A 24,640-nucleotide genomic window follows, 5' to 3' on the forward strand; every position below is an offset into this window, starting at 1 on the left:
TCCTCCGATTTCTACCGCAAGGCCAGGTCGGTGCCGAAGAGTTACGGGAAAGAGCTGAAACCAAGCCGCCGAGTGAGGAAGTGAAGACCAGAACAAACACCTCCGGCATAGCATGTGACCCGGGCACCAGAAGGAAAAAGAAGAAGAGGAAGAAAAGACTTCCTGGAGGCGCTCAGTTGAGAAAGAAAGAAAGGAGGGTGACTGGAACCCATTGAACGCGGTGCGGACCATTGACCATTGCGTTGGAAACGCCACAAGGCACGAAGAAGAAGTACTTATTTATTTATATATTATTGAACACTTTAGTCTCTAAAAAGCAGCATATCCTCTCATGTGTTGCGCTGGAACCAGCACACATTGGCATTTTTCCTTACTAGATAACTAACAAATGGTTAATTAGTTGTTGATACCTATCAATTAATCGATTGTCTCAGCGCAAATCAATTAAAAGTAATGGAGATTTGACCTTTAACTCTATCTAAGGCTTTAATGATGACCAACATTATATATCCTGGTAATTTCAGCAAGGTTAATCACACCATAAATTGTTTGTTTTTTTATATATCGACCCTTGCCTTGGAGCAGCACTATAAAAGACAAAAGCCACCTAAAGGACACAGTAAGGGACCTTCACAGAGTTCACTGAGTGGAACGAGACCCTCCTGACCACACAGGAGAGGACCCTTTATGGACAAGACAGGATGCAGCAAAGTGGTCTCACCCCTACTGCTCTCTGATTTGCGCAGCGTGAAATGACTGTCCTGTGTGTTTGTGTGAGCGGCGGCCACCCATCAGGTAGTGTCCGCGGAGAGGGGTCCAAGAGGCCCTCGTGAATTAAGGGCACATTCACAGAGTCTCCGAGGAGGTCCACTGATTGCCTGCAGCACTACTAATTGATTTAGTGCAAGGTCGGAGTCTGAATGACAGAGGGTAAAGGGAGGAATTTCCTGTTTCTGCATCTATAATTCAGTTGCTTCCTGTGTGTGTGAGAGAGAGTGTGTGCTTGTATGGAGAATAAATGGGGTATATACTCATTTATTAATTCACATGTGCCTGATTTAAATATCTGAAGTATACGCTACAGTATGTATGCTATAAGAAGCTTTAACCTGGATGGTATTTAACTTTACTGGTTATCTGGATATTGTTACAATATGTGTTTAGACATTTAAAATATCACTGAGTTTACAGTTTACAGTTGCGGAGCAACGAAACCTTTTCAAGATTGAAGACTTTTCTGTTTGCTGCCTTTAACTGAACCAGATTCAAGGATTTTAATCCATTTCTGCATTTTACTGCTGTATTTTATTTCTTACACAGCTTTTTAGTGTTTCAATGTCTGTTTTTAATGTTTCTTAATTGTTTTTCCTATTTTTCCTTGTGTTTTGATGCTTTTAATGGTTTTATGTGAAGCACTTTGAATCGCTATACAAATAAACTTTTCATTTCAACTTTTTATCCATAACTATTTGAACTGTTTCATCATTTTTAGCCGTCTATTTTAATAATCCATGCACTACTTTTAGCCTTTTCACCAACTATACATTACTTTTAGCTTACTGTTTGAAGCGTTTCATTACGTTTTAGCCAAACAATACTATTTATTTGCTACTGTAATCTTTCTCACCATGTATACAACAGTTTTAGATACTATTTTAACCATTTATCTAACTTATAACTCACCTTTTTGACATCTCTGCTTGCTTGCTAACTATAGTTTTTACACACTTTCTCTATAACATGAAGTTTAGGTCATTCAGCTTTATATTTTATATTTTATATATTATATATAAGTTCCCCTGGTTGGAAATCACTGTTGTAAATATAGACATGTTGGCCTGTACGTTTGCTTGCTCATCCATAATAGTGGGTGATGCTGTGTTTATGTGTGCTGGTCTGTTAACTGGGGCTGTGTTAAGGTATGCAAGCTGTCCAAACCAGCAGTCTGCCAACACGCCCGCTGCGCTGTCCCTTTGAAGGTCTGGTGGATTTCCCTCTGGTGTCTGAAGACTCTTCAACCAGCCACACAAACAGTCTGCCAGCTCCATGAGAGAGGCCTTTGTTTTTGTTCCCTTCCACCACAATGCCCGAGCCTTGTCGTTACAATTGAACAAACACTGCAGTGTTGCAGAGTCTGTTCTTCAATTCGTGCAGTTAGAAGATGAAGATGGACAATAACCTGAGACATGGAGCGTGGCTATTTTCATTCAAGGCACTTTAATAGCAAGAAAGTGTTTTCACAAATCCCAGAAGCAATTAAGTTTGGCAGAAATTACTCGTATGAACCCAAAACCCATTTCAGAGTGCATATTAGAGTTATTTTTTTTTCCAAAGAAGGGAAGTGGTCCCTCTTTTACTTAGTATGTGAAACAATTTCATTTTGAGAGCACCTTGCTTGAGGCTACAATGACCCTTAACTCCCAAGTATTCGAAAAAAGTCACCATTTTCATAACTTGTTTACTCTGTCGAGCTGAAGGAGGAGAGGAAAGAAGAGACTCTCTGAAACAGAGGAAGTGTATCAACAAGAGAGAGAGAGAGAGAGAGAGAGAGAGAGAGAGAGAGAGAGAGAGAGAGAGAGAGAGAGAGAGAGAGAGAGACTGGATCAGCCCAGGATTTCAAACAGCCCGAAGCAACCTGAGCGTCTCTCACTCAACCCCGCAAAGCAGCGCCCCTCCCTCCCCAAGAATAAATAAATAAAAAATACTTTGCATCACATTAAAGAGAAACATCTGTCACTTCAGGGGCCTTCATCCCATGTCACACTAAACAGGTTTATGTTAACAAAATGCTAAACATCTCCTGGGGAACCTCGGCAGAATGACGGTGCCGGGTACCGGGTTTGTTGGGTGGATCCCCTACCACAGAGGTTAGGTTCAGGCCTTAATCACATTTCCAGCTTGTGCTCGGATCCAACTTTCTGTCTTGATGGATTTTAGCACCTTTAAGCTCAATCGTGAAAACTTTTTCGGTCTCAGACAAGTGGGGCCTTCAGAGGCGCATCTCACTAGGCTGGGTCAGACTAGGCGCATGAAATTAAACACGGAGTCGTCTGGGAAATTCTGGGTAGTTTGTGGCACATGGGTGATCTCGTTGTGCGCCGTGAAAACGGTCCCATTTAAATGTTTTATGTGTTCATTTCACGAACAGACGTTGGATGTAATAGGAAGCCAGAGCTACATAATATGCGTATTGTTTGTTCCAGCCAAGACGTTGCTTCGTAATTAGATGATGTCCTGAGGTGATATTGATGACTAAGAATATCTCCTCCAATAACAGAGGCTCCGCCGTATATAGCTCATGGTTTAAGATGTGCAATAAAGTCAGATCATTATTTATTTATCCATAATATTTGGTAACAAACTAGACTGAAAGTAATCAAAAAGGTCAACCTTTGCGTATTAAATGTTGTTTATGTCTTTGTGTGGATGTAGCGCTACATGTATGAATAAAATGCTCACTGGGTTATCTCCCGCTGAAAGCATAATGAAGGGGCCTTGTGAACCCAAGGCTCCAATGTGGTCTTTTTATGTGTAATCAATGGAAATTGTTAGGAATTCAAAAATAACCACACAAAGCATTATGCATGGACTTCCTTTCCTCTCCCCATGCTGGTCAAAGTGTGTCCTGAGGGTATATGGGTGTGTGTGTGTGTGTGTGTGTGTGTGTGTGTGTGTGTGGGGGGGGGGGGGGGGGGGTTCACTTTCACACGCAGGCCTTTTCATTTGGGACAGAGTGGTGAAATTTGCAGATGAAGGATCATTTTCTTTTGACTTTAAGTACGGAGACCGTAAATCTTGAAAGTATAGGGTCCTGCCACCTGCGGGCATTTTCATCAGAGATTGATTGGAAGACGAAATCCTCACGGGGCCCACAAAACAAAACAGGGGCCGATGATCGATACGTGAAAAGCCAAAAGCATAAAATTTCCATTCCATTTTGTCATTCTGGTCAACATTTGCATCCTGCATCTTTTGTTCACAACCCTCAAACTACAATCACTGACGCCAACTATTTAATACCTCCAGCTTCTCCAATACGATGATTTTCTTTTCTTTTTTTTTATGATAGTAGCTTTTTAAGAATCTTAAAAACTGGCTTAACAACAGAGTAGTCTCTACTCATTCATGCCTTTTTGTTTTGGTAATGAAAGGACTTCATCAACCAGCTGCCCACAGGGTGTGAGAGCTGCTCTTGATGCAGAAAAGTGTCTAATCTAGCAACGCTATCTCGCTAGCCTGCTTATGATTCTGACTAGCAAGACTGAGCTTCACATAATTGGATGCAGTTTCTTCTTTCGCGGCCCCGGACTTTGAAATGCCACAGCCAAAAGAAAGCATTAGTCTCATCCTGCAAGGATGTGTTGAATGTCCTACAAGAGATGTGAAAATGAGATAGCGAGAGATAAAGCTGAATAGTCAAAGTGTTTCAAATGCCTCATTTGCACTACATGAGTCAGACCGTGTTTGGTCTCAGTGGGAATGTCTGGCTTGACCTTAGAGAAAGAATTCATCTAGGCATTCGCAGTTGATCACAGTTGACCTCGTTCGCATTGTAGCACAATGGTCTAGTTTTAATTGTCCAAGCCTCGAACTGAGAAGTTAGCATAAATTAAATGCACGCGTCCTGGAGGTCTCGAACCACCGCTGAGGGAGGCAAAGAAAAGAACTAAATAGTAACTACCCGGAAAACCCACAGCTCCTCAGTTGTGCTCCGAAAAACATTCAAAAAAGAAATCGGACGCAATAATGCTCGAAATATTCGGCTCAGTCTTTCCAGATTCAACAATGATGTTTGCTACCCGGTCCGTCCACTTTGCAGAAAAAGACTTCTTCTGCCACGTACAGAAGAGTTCACTTTTTCACATCATAGTTAAAAATGCACTTCAGTACGTACGTCAGAAAGTTCACCCATCAGAGCTAATCAGAATGCGAGTGTTTCTTTTGTCTCTTTCTGTTTTTAATGAGGAAGTAACTCACTGTGTGTCACGGTTGAGCTGCTATTGTCACCTGTAAGTGAAGCTCTGTTGTTAAAAGCTACTGAATTAGTCAGTGATGATGGCTATTCAGTGTAGTCAGTTCAGTTAAAGGATTTGTAGATATCCATTGTTCCATGTGCTGAATATTTGAGCTATATGCTAACGTTAGCGGGGAAACACGGCGGTATCTATGTTCCCCAATGTGCTAACATTTGCTAGTAAGTGCTAAACTCAACGTACGACTGAGGCGTAGGCGTAGGATTTATCCTCAGGGGAACACAGATGTGTGTTCACGATTTTGTATACCATGTAGATATTTAACGGGATAAAAGACGAAAAATCCGATATTTACCGATATCATTAGGCATTCGATGTATTATGTTTTAAAGGTTGTGTTAATAGAAAAGAGAGAATACAGGTAGCATATCTCTCTTGAGTCCTCCGTCACAAACACAGCGCTCGTGCAGATCCTGTTGTAACATTTGTGATTCTAAAGCCTCTGTTTGGATGATTCACAGCTCAATTCTTCATGTTCCATTCCACTGGCTCAGGTCACGCTGCAAGATTTATATGACGCCATTGAGGTCTTAAACATTTCTTCCTGAAGATGAATGTGACGTTACCGGGCAGCTCCCAATGTTTCTGTGCGGTACTGTTGACAATTTGTACCAATTTTATTTTTTTTATTTTTTTTCCAGAGGAAAGGATTTTCAGCAGAACTGAACCACAGAAATCTCAAACATTGATCAAAACCAGCAGGTCACTCAGCAGCCATGTTTGTGTTCCCAAACTGTATTTCTTACTCGTGTTTATTTATATGCAGGGTGAGCTAAAGTGCAATAACCTTACTTCAGGTCGGCTGATTTCACGTGAAGCGGTCGTTCGTCATTGTAGTTCTGGAGGAGCCCTCCAAGGTAGCAATGGCATGCGTTGTGGTAACTGATTTGGACAGCGCTAATGTAGGCTGGAGATTGTTTCCATATGCGGTCTGGCTTCAAGCAGTCAGTTCGCTCGGGTCTAAAAACCAGCTTCCATTTCATAGTTTGCCCACCTCCAGCATGCAATGTGAAATAGTTACACAGGTTTCACACTAGCAGTCATAACAACACGGCCCGCCTTTCACCTTGGCAGATAAATCAGCCGCAGGTTGCTGGAAATTCTTCAGTTCGATTACATTCATTTAGAATAAATGATCATTTGAAGACAGCGTTTCAAATACTATAGAACTGAAAGCAAGCGACAAAATTCAAGGAAACAGGGACATTTAAATTGGAAATCTGTTGAAAGAAAATGAAAGTCAAGTATTAATTAAAAACTGGTTCTAGCTTCTCTAATGCTTGTTTCCTTTGTTTCATGTAAAAACAGGTTGAGGACTGTTGGTTGGAAAATACAAGACATTTGAAAGCATCATCTCGCTCTGGGTCCCAGGTGTATGTTTGACTAATCTCTGACATTTTATAGACTAAGCAATACAACAATTAATGGGAAAAGTTGATGTTTTCATCTATAATTAATATAACTTTTTGTTACAGCGCTAAAATGTGCAGTTTATCTTTAAGTCAGCTGTGTGGTGGTCACATTTTTTTTTTTTTAGCCTCCTATTATCATTTGAGTCATTCCGTATCGTACAGGCCCTTCCTCAAAAATCATATTCAATTCAATTGTATAGATTTTAGGAGAAAAACTGCAGGAGCATCTCGCCTGGTGTTAAGCCTCGGATCTACTACATCTATAAAGAGAGTCACACAGACATGAGGGGGAGGATTAACATTTCGTCAACCATGGCCGAAATAATCACTTTTGCTGCCGTAGTGTCCGGGTTCACAACATCATCCATGAACCCAAAATAAACAGATTTTGCTGTGATTTCATTGTAGTAGTAAAATCCAAAATTATTCCAAAATAACCACATTATGATGTAGATTTGTTAAAAAGTCTGAATTTGAAGTTAACACCTTGTTTCCTGAATGGAGTTTGGATCGATCAGTGCTAGGCTATGCTAACATTGTAGTTGCTCCATCAACAGTCAAATCATTATTACTCACATCATTAGTTACAGACAGTCTATAGTTTCTATAAACACATGATTATACACATAGTTTCATCCGGTCTCTGTTTAAATATGAGTTTCTATCGAAGCGCTGTGGGTGAATTCCGTGTATTCGCGCCGCCCTGAGCCTTCACTCTGTATGGAAATAATGTTGTTTGCGTTCGGTGTGAACACGGCATCAAGCTGAGAGGTTTAAAAAAAAACAAAAAAAAACGTTGATACAGCAACGTGTCTTACAAGTGATATGAAGACTTCATGTTTCCTGCAGTTGACATTAACATATTGGAAAACCCTTTTATCTCTCGTCGAGTGCTCTCCCTCCCCCATCTGCATAATATGACAATGACAGTAATATGCCACTTTTAGATCATTGTGGTCTTTGAAATGTATATGAAGTGTTTTGAACTTGGTTTGTCAGAATAAAGGACTCTTTCTCTGCATAGTAATTAGTGCCCCCCCCTCTCTCTTCCCTTTTCCTTTCCTCAAACACTTGCCTCACTTCCCGCCCCCTCAGTCCTCAAATGAGCCTCTATATCGAGTCCCCTTCTCTCAAGGCAGACTCTTTGACCTCTCTGTTTTCCAGACTTGAAGCAGGCCGTGCGGCGTGATGAGGAGGCCTACATGTGTGTGTGTGTGTGTGTGTGTGCCCGAGCCAGACCCCTGGAGCGCGCCGCCGAAACCAAAATCCACGTTCCAAAGTTAGCAGCGATTCTGGCTCGGCTTCAGAGGATGACTGCCGACGGTGGGGGACCTTCAAGTCGTGGAGGATGTGTCCAGAAGTCCAGCCTCCCGCCACGCTGGGTCCCAGGTGTGCATCCTTTCATGGACATAATGTGTTCTCTCCCCCACCCCTTCATTTCTCTTTTGTGCATTCTGGGTGAATTAGCATGTGATGCAAGTGCAGCTACAACTGGGGACTGGACTAGAGGAAACGGAGAAGGTTAATGGAGAAATGTCAGCCATAGATGACTGGAGGCACTGGGGGAGAAGTATCCTTAACTTTGCAGTATACGTATTTTCATCCAGTATCTGCTGGCCCTGATTAGACTGCACTTAATGTCAGTGTGCACAGTGATTGATTGGCGGGGCATCAGCAGTAGAATACTTCATTTAATCCATTTACTAATTAATGATATGAAATGAGATGTGTGTATATCCATATGTGGGATGGTGAAAGTGCCTCAAGCAAAAAGGCTGTGTAGAGAGTGAGAGTCATAAAAAAAAAAAAAAAACACACACACAATGGTGAAACCCAAACCCCCTGGAGGAAGACAATTTGAGAAACAATTTGTGGTTAATATGCAAAGATGAACAAATATTTTACTCGTACGGTCTTCTGTAGCAAAGGCAGGAGGTGTGTAAACCAGATAAATGACTCGACAGACATCCAATTTCAATGGTTTATGCCACAGTAGTAAAAATGACAACTGCTAGGCTCCCGTTTGCCGCGGTTATATTTAAATCATACATGTGTGCACATTCTCCTGTGGAAGAAAAAATAATAAAAAAAAAATGCGATTACTCATTCCAATTTTTCCAATCTTTGTCGAGAAACTAAAAATTATTGCGATTTGCGATTACAGTCGTCGTAATAATATTGATTCACGCGTGGGCGGCGGCACTTTCACTCATGTGGAACTGCGGTTTGAAATACAGTCCTCAACAAAAGGGCAAACAGTTACTGACAAAGCAATTTTCAACTCAAGGTCTCCGGTATACATTAAGGTTCAACTTAACCCCATAGATCATCGTGTGAAAACCCAAACTATACATCACTGCCTGCGTGTCTCCCATGTGACAAGACCGTAATTACAACGGAATATAAATGAAAAGCCTCTTCAATACAATAATGCATAGTCACGTAAGAAACTTAAGTGGAGGAAAAAGACCTGAGAATCAACTGACCTTGGCTGAATCACGTTGTTTGAGAGACGTAAGGAACAAGAAATGATAACGGTTCCGAGTTTGATTGAGTGGACCCGGAGGTCAGACGCTGTGCGATCAGTGTTAGCTTCGACTCTGTTCTCCAACACATCGAGTGACGTGGGAACATTCGAACAAGTAACACAATTACCGAGGATAAAGTACCGACTACCAGCTGTAATATAAAGCTGTTCTAATCATATAACAATGGATTAAAAAGGACCGTGTAATACCACTCAGTGACCCAAGTGAACCTATAGAGAATAATCACCATCCTCTGCAATTTCCCCTCAGTCTCTGGAGCCTTTCAACTCGTCGTGATTCATTCTCACCGTTCTTATGAGTATTATTTCCAGTAATATTCCAGTTTGAATTTTGTTTTCGTTTCACCTTTGACTGCAAGGCGTAGTCCGAAATATGCTCCGACGCATCGGTAACTAAACCCGCTGATGTCACGGCGTACCGGAGTACACCTGAACGTCGCTGCGTCGCGGTGAGAAATGGAACCACGGTAGAGCAGAAGGTTTTCAAGGGCTGTTTGGGAACTATTTAATAAGGTAATATGTCACATCATAGCTGGTGGCGCTGCAGAATGTTTCACTTTTAATTACTGTAGATTTAAAATGGTGTTTTAATCCAGATTTAGTGAACGTTCTAGAGATGTCAGTCCTTAACTGTTCACCCACAAACCCTGAAAGTTGAAAATCATAGTTTTATTTCAAACCACCCAGCGCGCTGGAGTACAGCAAAAACCGACATGCATTTTCCTGCGGCCCCATCTCCAAAACAAGACAAAGAATGAGTGAAATGTGTCGGTATTTGTCAATACATTTTTTTTTTTTTTTCTCTCTCCACACGTTTGTACAGTTTCGGTGAAATGCAGATCGGGGTCTTGAACCGGTCTTTATTCCTCAGGGCTTCACGGGTTGCTTAGCGCGGCGGCAGGAAAGGGAACGGCTGAGAACAATGCGGGCAAGTCTTTCGTCAGACATCTGTCATCTCGTCTTCCATCTCGTCCCCCTCTGCCTCGCCTTCTGCTCCTTCTTCTTCCTCGTCCTCGTCCGACGTCACGTCCAGCTCATCCATCTGGGAGACGCACTTTGGACACGAGCAGACGAACAGGTAGTTCTCCCTGGGAAGAGAACATCCCGCCAGTCACGCTGTTGCACATTTGACACTCTGCTGTTCAGAAAATCGGCTTCTTCACGCCGGAAAAAACAAACGATGATGAAATGATGAAGATTGCCGTTGGTATTCATTTACACCAACGAACCTGGATTGCATCTGCACCGTCTCAAGGCCGAGAATGCTCGGAAAAAAAAAAAATCGAACACCTCATAAACATTTTAAAAACACCCCACTCGGTGTTGGGGTGTAATCCAAAAAGATGGCTCGACATCGTGTTGATATTTCCTACCGCAACTCTCTCTATGCAGGAGTGAGTCGGTTAGTCCTGTCTCGCCTGCTTCATGAAGACATGCCTGTACCACACTTTGGTTATTTCATCTCGTTTGTGTTAAGACCTTATCAATATATTCTCCTATTCATTTAACTATAGTCTCTCATTCATGTGTTTTTATTTCATTCCTGTTATATATATATAAACACGTTTGTTGTCTTTAAATGTGCTCTATAAATAGACTTGACCCACGAGTAGCCGTCAGACCTCGAGCATCCCTGCCTCATTATCGGCTTTTTATTGATCCAGGTGGACTTCTGCACCGCTTTCACCCTGCTCCAGGTGAATCGTCTGTGAGGGATTACAGGTTCTTACCTCAGAACTTTGTGTCTGCTGTGGCGGCTTCGGTCCCGCTGACAGCAGTCCAGATAACTGATGCAGACCTCCTGAGAATTGCAGGAAACACGGTAAGTAAGAACTCTGGCTGAACAATTAGCAATTCCAGATAAATCCTACAAACTGCTATTTTTCAAATTCAGGTTTATGTCATGTCCCCCCCCCCCCCCCCCCCCCCCCTCCTGCAGGAAGTCGCTGTGTCCTTCCATCTTTCTACTGGTGCACTGTTACACAAAGCGCTCCTGTCTTCGGGAGTGCTCAAAGGAGAGCTTTGCTGCGAGAGCAGCGCGGCTGCTGTGACATTACTGTGCCACGCAGACGTAAGGCTTCTCAATCTTTCTGACAGCTTGACAAACCAACCCCCGATCCTCAAAGTCTCAGCCTTCTAATACCAGCTGACAAGGGAGCACACAAAGCTACAGAGGGATGTTCTGTGCCGTCTATCCCGGGCCAGGGTTTATCACTCCGAACCCAGACGTGTCAGCTGACCTCTCCTGGGTTGATGTCACTGAGGGCGCTGAGCTGAAGCAGGAAATTGTTGTCGGGGAAGGACGCCTCTGCGTTGGGTATGCAGCTGTGGTTACCTGCAGGGGTCAAGGAAGACAGTGAAAAGGGGAGGGGTCATCGGACAGTCTCTTGACCAGAACAACTGAAGTGACAACACTCATAACATGGAGATCAGCTGCTCTTACATGAGCTTTGAAGCAGGAACAGTCCAGAGCCCTCACAGTTCAGGAAGTCTCCCGTTTCTACAGAGGTAAACAGACAAGGGAAGCACATTTCTGGCCTTTGTTGAGATCCAATCACAGCAATGTCATCGGGGACAACACCGACGATAAAACACTTAATCATGCAATTACACACAAAAATAATTAACTCCGAGACTGAGCTAGAGCCGAGACCTTTCTCGATGTCCTTGTATAGCTGGTCGATAAAAGAGTCCAATTGCTCCTTCTGCTGGGCAGGAAGCTGAAGTGCATCACAGGCGTGAACCCACCGACTCAGAGAGCTGAACAGGAGGAGAGAGAGAGAGAGAGAGAGAGAGAGAGAGAGAGAGAGAGAGAGAGAGAATTACTTGAGCCGAACGAAGATCCAGAGTTGATAAAAAGGGAAGAGTGTTGAATGTTTACCTCGTGCCAATGCCTTGTCCGTTGGTTCCCACAAGAGCAAACAGAGAGCGGAACCCCTCGGGGACGAACCACTGCAATAACATCAGAGCTCAGGGTCAGCGTCTCGAGCTGGTAGAACTTGACTCCGTGTGCTTTCACTTTACAGTTAAATCAGCAGAGAAACACGGTTCTGGATGTCACAGTGAGTTCAACGACGGGTCTCAAACAAAAAAAAAAGGTAGAGGTTTCCTACGATACCATCAGTATCAGCCGCCCTCCAACATTTAATGTTGATCATTGATCGGTCGTTAACTGCGCCAGATTCTGAAATAGGAGCTTTTTTTTAAGGTTTTCTTGAGTCTACAACGACAGTTTACTGAATAGCTCTTTAGTTTGGACCAAAACGAGCTTCAATTAGTCGACTTGTACAACAGATGTGGAGATGGCCATTGATAATTGATTTAAACGTAATAGTTTGACATTTGCAGTGAATATGAAGCCAGGTAACGGTTAGCTTAGCATACTGTATACAAGGACAGTCAGCCTGGCTTTGAAAAAAATAAAAATTAAAAACACTGAGGTGCTAACCAGCTGTTTTATTTGGGATTATGTGCTTGATTTTGACTTCCTTGGGCCCTGAGCTTTTTTTTTTTTAACCTTAATTCTTCTATTTATTAATGATCAAAAATAATTGCCGGACACTGGAGCTGTTTGCTAAGACGTTTGGTAAGACACATGGGAGAAACATGGAGTGGATGCATTTTTTTTTTTTTTTTAAATATTCTTTCTTACCCGACTAAGATGATCATCATGAAGTGCTGCTTTAAAAAAGCTCTGTAGCAAAGCCAGCTGCCCCTACAGAAACAAAGTCAGATGGATTAAAAAAAAAAACGACATAACAGAAAACAAACATCATCAGCACAGACGGCCGCAGTGGGAATTAAAGCTCTTTCTGGAGGGAGGGAGGGACACCGTCACGCTTTGCTTATTGAGCCATAAATGACTGCGATTAGCATTAGAGCATGACACTGTCTTTGAACTGCCAGACTGTACTACGCTACTACAATCGTATCGCATACTGTACTACGACTGTCTTTTTACTTATTTGTGGTATAATATACTGTGATTTATTTCAGGGCCTTTTTGTGACATTGTAACATTTTCATGGTGGACAGAGTCGGCGGCTTCAGGCAGCGACACGACGGCTCCTCTTCCTCCGCGGGCTGAGGAGGATCAACCTGGACTCTCTGCACTATTGAGAGTATCCGGACCGGCACCAACCGGTATGGCAGTTGCACAGACATTGCAGAGGGTGGTGAAAACTGCTCAGCACATCACCAGGCTGGACTTGCCCTGCATGGAGGACTTCTACAATTCGATTCCATGTGTTTTTTTACAGCCCAAAATCACAATTTTGCCTCTGAGGGCTACAGAGCCCTCAGAGGAAGAAGACAAACTGAATTATTTGCTACGTTTTTATGTTATATGTGTTATATTTCATCACTATATTTCACCTTGCACGATGTTCTTCTTTTCTACATTGAGTGAGCCTGAGATACAACATTATTATTGCCAAGGACTGCTTCTTTGTGTTTGTTGACAATAAAGAACTGAAAACATTTGACTTATTTTATTACATTTAAATGGTTAACAGTACTATGAGTCTTCTGATAACACAATACTATGACTTCTTTATGGCACACTAAACTATGACAGGGACACTGACACACCCGATGTCCATGAACTGAACTATGGTGGAGGGAGTCAGCAATTTCAGTTGCTTCAGTTTTCACAACATCGAAGACCTGACCAATACTGTGACTATGTATGTGATAGCATGCTATACTATGACTTTTTCATAATTTTTTTTGGACATGCTATACTATGACTTTTTCATAATTTTTTTGGACATGCTATACTATGACTTTTTCATAATTTTTTTTGGACATGTTATACTATGACTTTTGTATAGTTTTTTTGGGACATACTATACTATGACTATTTTTTTACTTTTTTCGACATGCTATACTATGATTGTTTATCACTTTTTTTGACATGCTATACTATGACCGTTTTTCACTTTTTTCGACGGGCTGTTTTTTCCTTTTTTTGACATGCTATACGATGACTATTTTTTTACTTTTTTCTACAGGCTATACTATGACTTTTTATAGACATACTATGCCAGTGAACCTCAACTGGTGTCCGTGGCTAAGTGGAAAGCAGGGCTGCCTTTCAATCAGAGGGCTGTCAGTTCAGGGCTGTCAGTTCAGTTTTCGACATCCTATACTATGACTGTTTTCGACATCCTATACTATGACCGTTTTCTTCATGCTATACTATGACTTTTTATAGACATACTAGGCCAGCAGTTGTTAACTGGTGTCTGTGGCTAAGTGGAGAGCAAGGCTGCCTTTCAATCAGAGGGTCGTCAGTTCAATCCCCAGCTTCTGATCTGCTCGTCTCATTTCTATGTGTCCTTCAGCAAGACACTTAACCCCAAAATACTATTTCTTTTTTTAAACATACTATACTATGACTGTTTTTCCATTTTTCGAATTGCTATACTATGACTGTTTTTTCCATTTTTCGACATGCTATACTATGACCGTTTTTCGACTTTTTTCAACATGCTATACTATGACCGTTTTTCGACTTTTTTCAACATGCTATACTATGACCGTTTTTCACTTTTTTCAACATGCTATACTATGACCATTTTTCACTTTTTTCAACGGGCTGTCTTTTCCTTTTTTTGACATGCTATACGATGACTATTTTTTTACTTTTTTCTACAGGCTATACTATGACTTTTTATAGACATACTATGCCAGTGAACCTCAACTGGTGTCCGTGGCTAAGTGGAAAGCAGGGCTGCCTTTCAATCAGAGGGCTGTCAGTTCAGGGCTGTCAGTTCAGTTTTCGACATGCTATACTATGATTGTTTATCACTTTTTTTGACATGCTATGCTATGACCGTTTTTCACTTTTTTCGACGGGCTGTTTTTTCCTTTTTTCGACATGCTATACTATGACTTTATATAGACATACTAGGCCAGTGGTTGTTAATTGGTGTCCGTGGCTAAGTGGAGAGCAGGGCTGCCTTTCAATCAGAAGGACATCGGTTCAATCCCCGGCTATATTTTGACTGTTTTTCCTTTTTTCGACATGCTATACTATGACAATTTTTTAACTTTTTTCGACATCCTATACTATGACTGTTTTTTACTTTTTTCGACATCCTATACTATGACTGTTTTTTACTTTTTTCGACATGCTATACTATGACAGTTTTTTCCTTTTTTTCGACATGCTATACTATGACCGTTTTTCACTTTTTTTGACAGGATATACTATGACCGTTTTTCACTTTTTTTGACAGGATATACTATGACCGTTTTTCGACTTTTTTCGACAGGCTATACTATGACTGTTTTCGACATCCTATACTATGACTGTTTTTTTTTACATACTATACTATGACTGTTTTCTTCATGCTATACTATGACTTTTTATAGACATACTAGGCCAGCAGTTGTTAACTGGTGTCCGTGGCTAAGTGGAGAGCAAGGCTGCCTTTCAATCAGAGGGTCGTCAGTTCAATCCCCAGCTTCTGATCTGCTCGTCTCATTTCTATGTGTCCTTCAGCAAGACACTTAACCCCAAAATACTATTTCTTTTTTTAAACATACTATACTATGACTGTTTTTCCATTTTTCGAATTGCTATACTATGACTGTTTTATCCATTTTTCGACATGCTATACTATGACCGTTTTTCGACTTTTTTCAACATGCTATACTATGACCGTTTTTCGACTTTTTTCAACATGCTATACTATGACCATTTTTCACTTTTTTCGACATGCTATACTATGACAATTTTTTTACTTTTTTCGACATCCTATACTATGACTGTTTTTTCCTTTTTTCGACATGCTATACTATGACTGTTTTTTCCTTTTTTCGACATGCTATACTATGACCGTTTTTCACTTTTTTCGACAGGATATACTATGACCGTTTTTCGACTTTTTTCGACAGGCTATACTATGACTGTTTTCGACATCCTATACTATGACTGTTTTTTTTGACATACTATACTATGACTGTTTTCTTCATGCTATACTATGACTGTTTTCTTCATGCTATACTATGACTTTTTATAGACATACTAGGCCAGCAGTTGTTAACTGGTGTCCGTGGCTAAGTGCAAGGCTGCCTTTCAATCAGAGGGTCGTCGGTTCAATCCCCTGCTATACTATGACTGTTTTTCACTTTTTTTGACGGGCTATACTATGACTATTTTTTCCTTTTTTCGACATGCTATACTATGACTATTTTTTTACTTTTTTCGACATCCTATACTATGACTGTTTTTTCCTTTTTTCGACATGCTATACTATGACCATTTTTCACTTTTTTCGACAGGATATACTATGACCGTTTTTCGACTTTTTTCAACATGCTATACTATGACCGTTTTTCACTTTTTTCAACATGCTATACTATGACCATTTTTCACTTTTTTCGACATGCTATACTATGACCATTTTTCACTTTTTTCAACATGCTATACTATGACTATTTTTTTCCTTTTTTCGACATCCTATACTATGACTGTTTTTTCCTTTTTTCGACATGCTATACTATGACCGTTTTTCACTTTTTTCGACAGGATATACTATGACCGTTTTTCGACTTTTTTCAACATGCTATACTATGACCGTTTTTCACTTTTTTCAACATGCTATACTATGACCATTTTTCACTTTTTTCGACATGCTATACTATGACCATTTTTCACTTTTTTCAACATGCTATACTATGACTTTTTTTACTTTTTTCGACATCCTATACTATGACTGTTTTTTCCTTTTTTCGACATGCTATACTATGACCGTTTTTCACTTTTTTCGACAGGATATACTATGACCGTTTTTCGACTTTTTTCAACATGCTATACTATGACCGTTTTTCACTTTTTTTAACATGCTATACTATGACCATTTTTCACTTTTTTCGACAGGATATACTATGACCGTTTTTCGACTTTTTTCAACATGCTATACTATGACCGTTTTTCACTTTTTTCAACATGCTATACTATGACCATTTTTCACTTTTTTCGACATGCTATACTATGACCATTTTTCACTTTTTTCAACATGCTATACTATGACTTTTTTTACTTTTTTCGACATCCTATACTATGACTGTTTTTTCCTTTTTTCGACATGCTATACTATGACCGTTTTTCACTTTTTTCGACAGGATATACTATGACCGTTTTTCGACTTTTTTCAACAGGATATACTATGACCGTTTTTCGACTTTTTTCAACATGCTATACTATGACCGTTTTTCACTTTTTTTAACATGCTATACTATGACCATTTTTCACTTTTTTCGACATGCTATACTATGACCATTTTTCACTTTTTTCGACATGCTATACTATGACCGTTTTTCACTTTTTTCAACATGCTATACTATGACCATTTTTCACTTTTTTCGACATGCTATACTATGACCATTTTTCACTTTTTTCGACAGGATATACTATGACCGTTTTTCGACTTTTTTCAACATGCTATACTATGACCGTTTTTCACTTTTTTTAACATGCTATACTATGACCATTTTTCACTTTTTTCGACATGCTATACTATGACCATTTTTCACTTTTTTCAACATGCTATACTATGACCGTTTTTCACTTTTTTCGACATGCTATACTATGACCATTTTTCACTTTTTTCGACATGCTATACTATGACCATTTTTCACTTTTTTCGACATGCTATACTATGACCATTTTTCACTTTTTTCGACATGCTATACTATGACCATTTTTCACTTTTTTCGACATGCTATACTATGACCATTTTTCACTTTTTTCGACATGCTATACTATGACCATTTTTCACTTTTTTCGACAGGCTATACTATGACCGTTTTTCACTTTTTTCGACAGGCTATACTATGACTGTTTTCGACATCCTATACTATGACTGTTTTTTTTCCTTTTTTCGACATACTATACTATGACCGTTTTCTTCATGCTATACTATGACTTTTTATAGACATACTAGGCCAGCAGTTGTTAACTGATGTCCGTGGCTAAGTGGAGAGCAGAGCTGCCTTTCAATCAGAGGGTCGTCGGTTCAATCCCCTGCTATACAATGACTGCTTTTTCCTTTTTTCGACAGGCTACACTATGACTGCTTTCGACAGGCTATACTATGACTGTTTTCGACATAATATACTATGACTTTTTTGACTTTTTTCGACAGGCTATACTATGACTATTTTTTCCTTTTTTCGACATGCTATACTATGACTGTTTTTCACTTTTTTCAACAGACTATACTATGACTGTTTTTCACTTTTTTCGACGGGCTGTTTTTTCCTTTTTTTGACATGCTATACTATGACCGTTTTCTTCATGCTATACTATGACTTTATATAGACATACTAGGCCAGTGGCTGTTAATTGGTGTCCGTGGCTAAGTGGAGAGCAGGGCTGCCTTTCAATCAGAAGGACATCGGTTCAATCCCCGGCTATACTATGACTGTTTTTCCTTTTTTCGACATGCTATACTATGACCGTTTTTTACTTTTTTCGACATCCTAAACTATGACTGTTTTTTCCTTTTTTCGACATGCTATACTATGACCGTTTTTCACTTTTTTCGACAGGATATACTATGACCGTTTTTCGACTTTTTTCAACATGCTATACTATGACCGTTTTTCACTTTTTTCGACATGCTATACTATGACCATTTTTCACTTTTTTTGACATGCTATACTATGACCGTTTTCAACATGTTATACTATGACTTTTTATAGACATACTATATGACCGTTTTTCACTTTTATCGACATGCTATACTATGACCATTTTTCACTTTTTTCGACATGCTATACTATGACCATTTTTCACTTTTTTCGACAGGATATACTATGACCATTTTTCACTTTTTTCGACATGCTATACTATGACCATTTTTCACTTTTTTCGACATGCTATACTATGACCATTTTTCACTTTTTTCAACATTCTATACTATGACTATTTTTTCCTTTTTTTTGACATGCTATACTATGACTTTTTAATATTTTTTTTGGACATGACTATGACTTTTTGTCAATTTTTTTTAACATGCTATACTATGACTTTTTTATAATTCTTTTCAACATGCTATACTATGACTTTTATATAATTTTTTGGACATGCTATACTATGACTTTTTGTCAATTTTTTGGACATGCTATACTATGACTTTTATAAAAAGAATGTCGACATGCTATACTATGACTTTTTTAGAAAAAAAATTCAACATGCTATACTATAACTTTTTTGGAAAAAAAATTCAACATGGTATACTGTGGTTTTTTGGGGGCTTTTTAGGATTTCTTTCAACATACTATTACATTTCATGACTTTTTTCGACATGATATACTATGAATTCATAACAACTTTTTTTGACCCATTATACTGTGACTTTTTATGATTTTTTTCAACATACTATAATATGACTTTTGGACATAAAATACAGTGAAATGTTATGATTTTTTTTGGCATACTATACAATTACTTTTTTTTGACATACTATACAATTGCTTTCCATGACTTTGTATGATATACAAAATCTTTCATGACATATCTTTACCAAGGCCTTAATATTACAAACTATACAATGACTTTCATGCCATTTTTTAGTGACATATACTGACTTTTTACTTATACTGAAGTTTTTTAAGACATTCTTTGCTATGACTTTTCTATTAAATACTTTGCTATGGCATTTTTCATGAGAATTGTATGACATACTACAATATTTCTATTAACATACATACTATACTCTGACTTCTTCATTACTTTTTAATGATATAAAACATTGACTTTTTTAGAAAATGTACAAACCCAGTATACTTTGATGCCTTTCATGCCATGAAGTAAAATATAATTTTTTTATAATTTCTTGACATAGTATACATTTTGCACCTCCTCCTAATATGACGGTAACTTACTCTGAACTTCTCTCCCAGGAGCTTATGGGCGATCTCCTCTTCCTCATTACCTGTCCGGCTGCAGAAGTGGGAAAACAGCTTCTGCCAGTGTGCTTTGTCTTTGGCCTGTATGACATAACCAATAAATAGTATTAACAAATATGCATTTCATCTTTAATATTCAGTATATCTTTGGGACACATGCATAATGTTTCAATGCCTCTTGTCTATTAAAGGATAATCAAACACTTTGTACCATATAAAGTCTAGCTTTGTTTTTATCTTATTCTTCTTATTATATTGTGCATATGCATCTATTGCTTATATAAAGATATTGATCAGAGCAGCTTTAACTTTTTCAAATGAATATGTGCGTCACGTTGTGTTTTGTTTACTGTAAGTCTATTAAAAAACGTCCTCACGCCATGTTGTCACCTCCCAAAAGTAATTTTCACATCCAGCTGACTTTACTAGGACATCTGTATTAGTCACGGCAAAGTTAATTTCAAGCTAGGTTTAGCAGCCAATCGAGAAAATGATGGAGAGCGGGCGATAAAAATCTAAATTGAATGTCCTTTACCGGCAAGATGTTTGTATTGTGTGTCTAATATGATTAGTACACACCAGAATTATTATAACCAATGATTTAGGAGATAAAAGTAATCAGAGACTCACTTGTTTGACAGCAGCTACCATTCTGGCCATCAGCATGATGCTGGAGGTCTCTGGGGGATAATGCATACTCCTGAGGAGAAGACGAGTCTTCATTGAGTGACTTACATTTAGGAATTAGAAGAATCAGCGCACTCAACGAGGGTCTGCAATGAATATATGCATAAAATGCCCTCTCACCTCCATGCATCTTTGAGCTTGTTGATGGGATGGTCCGGATCGTCCTGGGAGGAACCCAAACACAGAACTCGGTGGTACTGATCTGCTGCGGCTTGTCGACACTCGCTGCTGCAGTACATCACCTACAGAGGAAGAGCGATCAAAAAGACACTGAATATGAATCCTTTCACGCGACGGGTTCGAACATATTTAAGAAGCGTATTAAACACTTAATAAATCCGCCTTACAGCCCAGTTTCTTTAATCAATAACCGGACCTCCGGGTCTTCATCAAGCAGCAGCAAATACTGTGGGAGGTCACTGTAATCAGGACACGAGTTGTACAATTTATTAAACACTTCAGAAAGGTTTTGTGATTTGTAGCTACAATAGAGGTGACTGGACAAAACCTCCACATCATTTTGAAATTGTATTTTTCTCTACAGAGAGTGCATTTTTCAAATTAATGGTTTTCAAAGACTCCAAGGACAAATGTCTGAGAGCATCTCCCCTCAATGCAGTCTGAACAGTAAGTTCATTGTGGCTTCTTTTACTCACTACAAGTGACTACAAGTGACTACAAGTGACTACAAGGGACTAAAAGGGACTAAAAGGGACTTTTCCTTCGGTCACATCAGGAAAGACTACAAAAATATTCTCCTGAGAGAAGAAAAAGAATAAAAACAAATAAAGAAATAAAGCAATATCTTGGACACAACCTGTTCAAAGAAACAGGCCGTCACAGGTAAATTCTTATTTATTGCAACTATTATGTTGTATTTGATAATATTTGGATATTCTTGTATATTTATTGGTTATTATAACATCTGTCAATGTTCAGGATTTTCTCTACTGCTTTGGTAATACATGTTTCTGATCCGTCATGCCAATAAAGCTTATTTGAATTTCAATTTTTGGAAGTATAGTAAGTATTGTATTTCCACAAAAAAATAAAGTTTAATTCTGTGCTTTTACTGCATTTGTTCTTTTTCATTTAACATATTTAAGTGTTTCTTTTTCTAATCTTAATTATTTGGGTTTATTGTACTTCGTAACTGTGGCGAATACTTAAGTTATTAATACAATTGGAAAACCACGCCCTTAAATTAAAAAACACTTCGCTGCAGTTAAAGCTCGTCTGTTCATATGTGGCCGACACAGATATGTAATATTTCAAAAACAAAGAAACCGCCATGGACAAACAGTTGTCTCAGATTTCACTTTGGTTAATAAAAAATAAATACAGCGGTTTACTGATCCATAGTACCAACACCGGCCTCTAGAAATAGACCAGCCGGCTTACAGTCGATACGTTTCTCGTCTTGAATCGATCTGAACGCTTTACTTTCACTGCGTTTCGACTAACCTGGCATTGAGGGCAGGCTTGGTGCAGCTCTGGTCGGACGTGGCAGAGCTCAGGATGAGGAAGGCTGAGTCCAGGGATGCCGCTGAGTCGCCTCGCATTCTCCTCTGCAGTCTCCAGAGCGCGCAAGCAGTAGTCGCAGGCTGCAAAAGGACAACAGCGCAAGAGGAGAGCAGACGAGGTAAAGCATTACTGCAGATCAAAGCCTGGTAAATTTAAAAAAAAAAAACATGTTTTTGGACTGTCTAGAATATAATTCTATATATTATTAATGCCTATCATATTATCAGCCTCATTCCTGGTTATTTAATGCTAGATGCAGTTTTAAAAAAGTCCAGGAAGTGGCTCTCTGTATATTTATCTTTTACTCTGCGGAGAAACTGATTGGCTGCATTCTGCCACCCCTCCAGGTCCTGCACGCCTCTCGGACCCTGAGGTCCGCATGCAGGACCGAAACCTCACGAGCTGGTCTGAACAACAAGGCCTCACAGACGCGCTACATTAACGTAAAGCCTCCACATCTTTTAAATAATAATCTCCATCCATAATTACACATATTCATTACACTCTATATCACCGTGAACAAACATTTCTTGGACAATATTTTTGGACATTTCTGCACAAAAACTGTTAAACACTTCATGGTTTTATTCATGTGTCTTGACTGTTGCAGTTACTCTGTTTATAATATGCTCCAAGGCATGCTATACTATGACTTTTTTATAAAAAAATTTCGACATGCTATACTATGACTTTTTTTATAATTTTTTTTGACATGCTATACTATGACTTTTTTATAAAAAAAAATGTCAACATGATATACTGTGACTTTTTTATACATTTTTTTGGACATGCTATACTATGATTTTTTTATAATTTTTTTGGACATGCTATACTATGACTTTTTTATAATTTTTTTGGACATGCTATACTATGACTTTTTTATAATTTTTTTTTGGACATGCTATACTATGACTTTTTTTTGGACATCCATCATTACACATATTCATTACACTCTATATCACTGTGAACAAACATTTTCGTCGTTGTCGTCGTGTGTTAAAATGCAGTCGACATCTCACCTCTGTATTTATACAAAGCATTCCACAGGAACTGAGCAGAGACCAGAGGCCGCTCGAGAAAAATGGCGTCCCCCTTCTTGATGCTCTTTTTGGCAAAGAGACCCTTCCCCTGAAACATGAACAAACAAACAAACATTTCTTTAAAACAAACACACACACACACACACACACACACACACACACACACACACACACACACACACACACACACACACACAACAGTCTTTGCTTCATTTAAACACACCTGCAGCAGAATCTCTTCTACTTAAGCATCAGAGATAGAAATGTACAGATGCACATAAGCATTTATACATTTCCTTATAAAATATTGTTTGTTTGCCCTTATCCTCATCCTGCATGACGTATGCATTATGGTTGAATGCATTTCTCATCAGCAAACATTACAGTAGACAGCACTGAGTGACAATGTGATTTTGCCTCCTGAGTTAGGTTTCACCACCGGCTTTATTTCAATGCCATTTACATATGTATTGGTTTATGCCGACTTGACACAGCTGCAATACTGGCTTTCTCTCTGCACCTCCAACAAAAACCTAAAACTTCATGCATCGAGTCAGGGTGCCACGACACAATAAAGTTGCATACGCTCCATGCACATCACCCTGGAGTACAATGGTGGAGGTTGCTCCTTTAAGCTTGCACACTTCTGGTTAAAAAAAAGGACCACAGTAGACGTACTGACTGGTAGTTTTTGGACACCACCAGATCTATTATTGAGATTTTGCTCAGAAACCGGTTGATGAACCGGTCCAGCGCCTCCGGTGCTCTGTGCGCCCATCGGGCTTCATCTCTGCCCGGCTGTGATCCACGCTGACAGCCGACATGCGTCCTCCACATCTCCGCTACGGAGCTAATTTAAGCTCCAGATGTGCCTAAACGTCTTTAGTCCGGCCGACTCTGTGCCGCCTTACCTTCACGTTGTTTATAAATCTAACATCCACGCAGGTGGAGACTTTGCCGGGGTCCACGCAGAAGGAAAACATGTCATCCACGGGAGCAGCCATGTTTCTGTCGACCTTTTCCCTTTCAACTGTGACTGTCCGACTCTGACGCGTTTATCGAGGCGTCAATGCAGCAGCGCCCTCTGGTGGTCAGCGCGAGGACTGCAGGCCTCTCACCGCTCAGCACTGGAAGCTCATTTATTCATTGTAGGTGACTTATACTACGAGTAAGCTCAGTAAAACTATTATGTGAGCTGAAATACAAATACCAGAGTATATATAGATATACAATCACTAGCTCCAGAACTGTCACATATATATATTGAAGATATCCAATAAACATTCATAAATGTGATAATTTAGCAGATCTAGAATTGAGTAAATCTGTTATTATTACATGTTATTACATGCATATCTACTAATCATTACTTCTGCCTTCACTGGTCCCAACTGGCAGATTAATCAGTTATTTTGATTTGTTTATTTTCTTGATTAACTGCTTAATAATACATTTTAAGAAAATGGGGAACAT

At 39.5% G+C, this 24,640-nt stretch overlaps 1 protein-coding gene across 1 annotated transcript; it reads right to left on the minus strand.

Moving 5' to 3' along the window:
• Positions 1-8,412: 8,412 nt before the first annotated feature.
• Positions 8,413-24,172, minus strand: smyd5 (SMYD family member 5). Its single transcript, XM_068715152.1, has 13 exons — positions 24,079-24,172; positions 23,147-23,255; positions 22,068-22,207; positions 20,724-20,845; positions 20,547-20,616; positions 19,893-19,997; positions 12,646-12,708; positions 11,875-11,945; positions 11,647-11,753; positions 11,437-11,493; positions 11,234-11,328; positions 10,724-10,794; positions 8,413-10,081 (listed from the first exon to the last, which is right to left on the minus strand). The coding sequence occupies exons 1-13, from the start codon at positions 24,169-24,171 to the stop codon at positions 9,934-9,936; spliced, it is 1,251 nt and encodes a 416-aa protein (XP_068571253.1). The 5' UTR covers position 24,172; the 3' UTR covers positions 8,413-9,933.
• Between the last annotated feature and the right edge of the window lie 468 nt (positions 24,173-24,640).

The sequence above is a fragment of the Cebidichthys violaceus genome, unplaced genomic scaffold (genome assembly GCF_023349555.1).
Source record: "Cebidichthys violaceus isolate CVI_PGR_0920_01 unplaced genomic scaffold, fCebVio1.0.p SCAF_2, whole genome shotgun sequence".
Classification (NCBI taxonomy): Eukaryota; Metazoa; Chordata; class Actinopteri; order Perciformes; family Stichaeidae; genus Cebidichthys; species Cebidichthys violaceus.

Coding starts and splice junctions, on each gene's coding strand:
- smyd5 (XM_068715152.1), bottom strand. CDS start 24,171: ATGGCTGCTCCCGTGGATGACATGTTTTCCTTCTGCGTGGACCCCGGC. Junction 20,617..20,723: donor AAGCTCAAAGATGCATGGAG/GTGAGAGGGCAT, acceptor TCTTCTCCTCAG/GAGTATGCATTATCCCCCAG. Junction 11,494..11,646: donor ATACAAGGACATCGAGAAAG/GTCTCGGCTCTA, acceptor TTACCTCTGTAG/AAACGGGAGACTTCCTGAAC.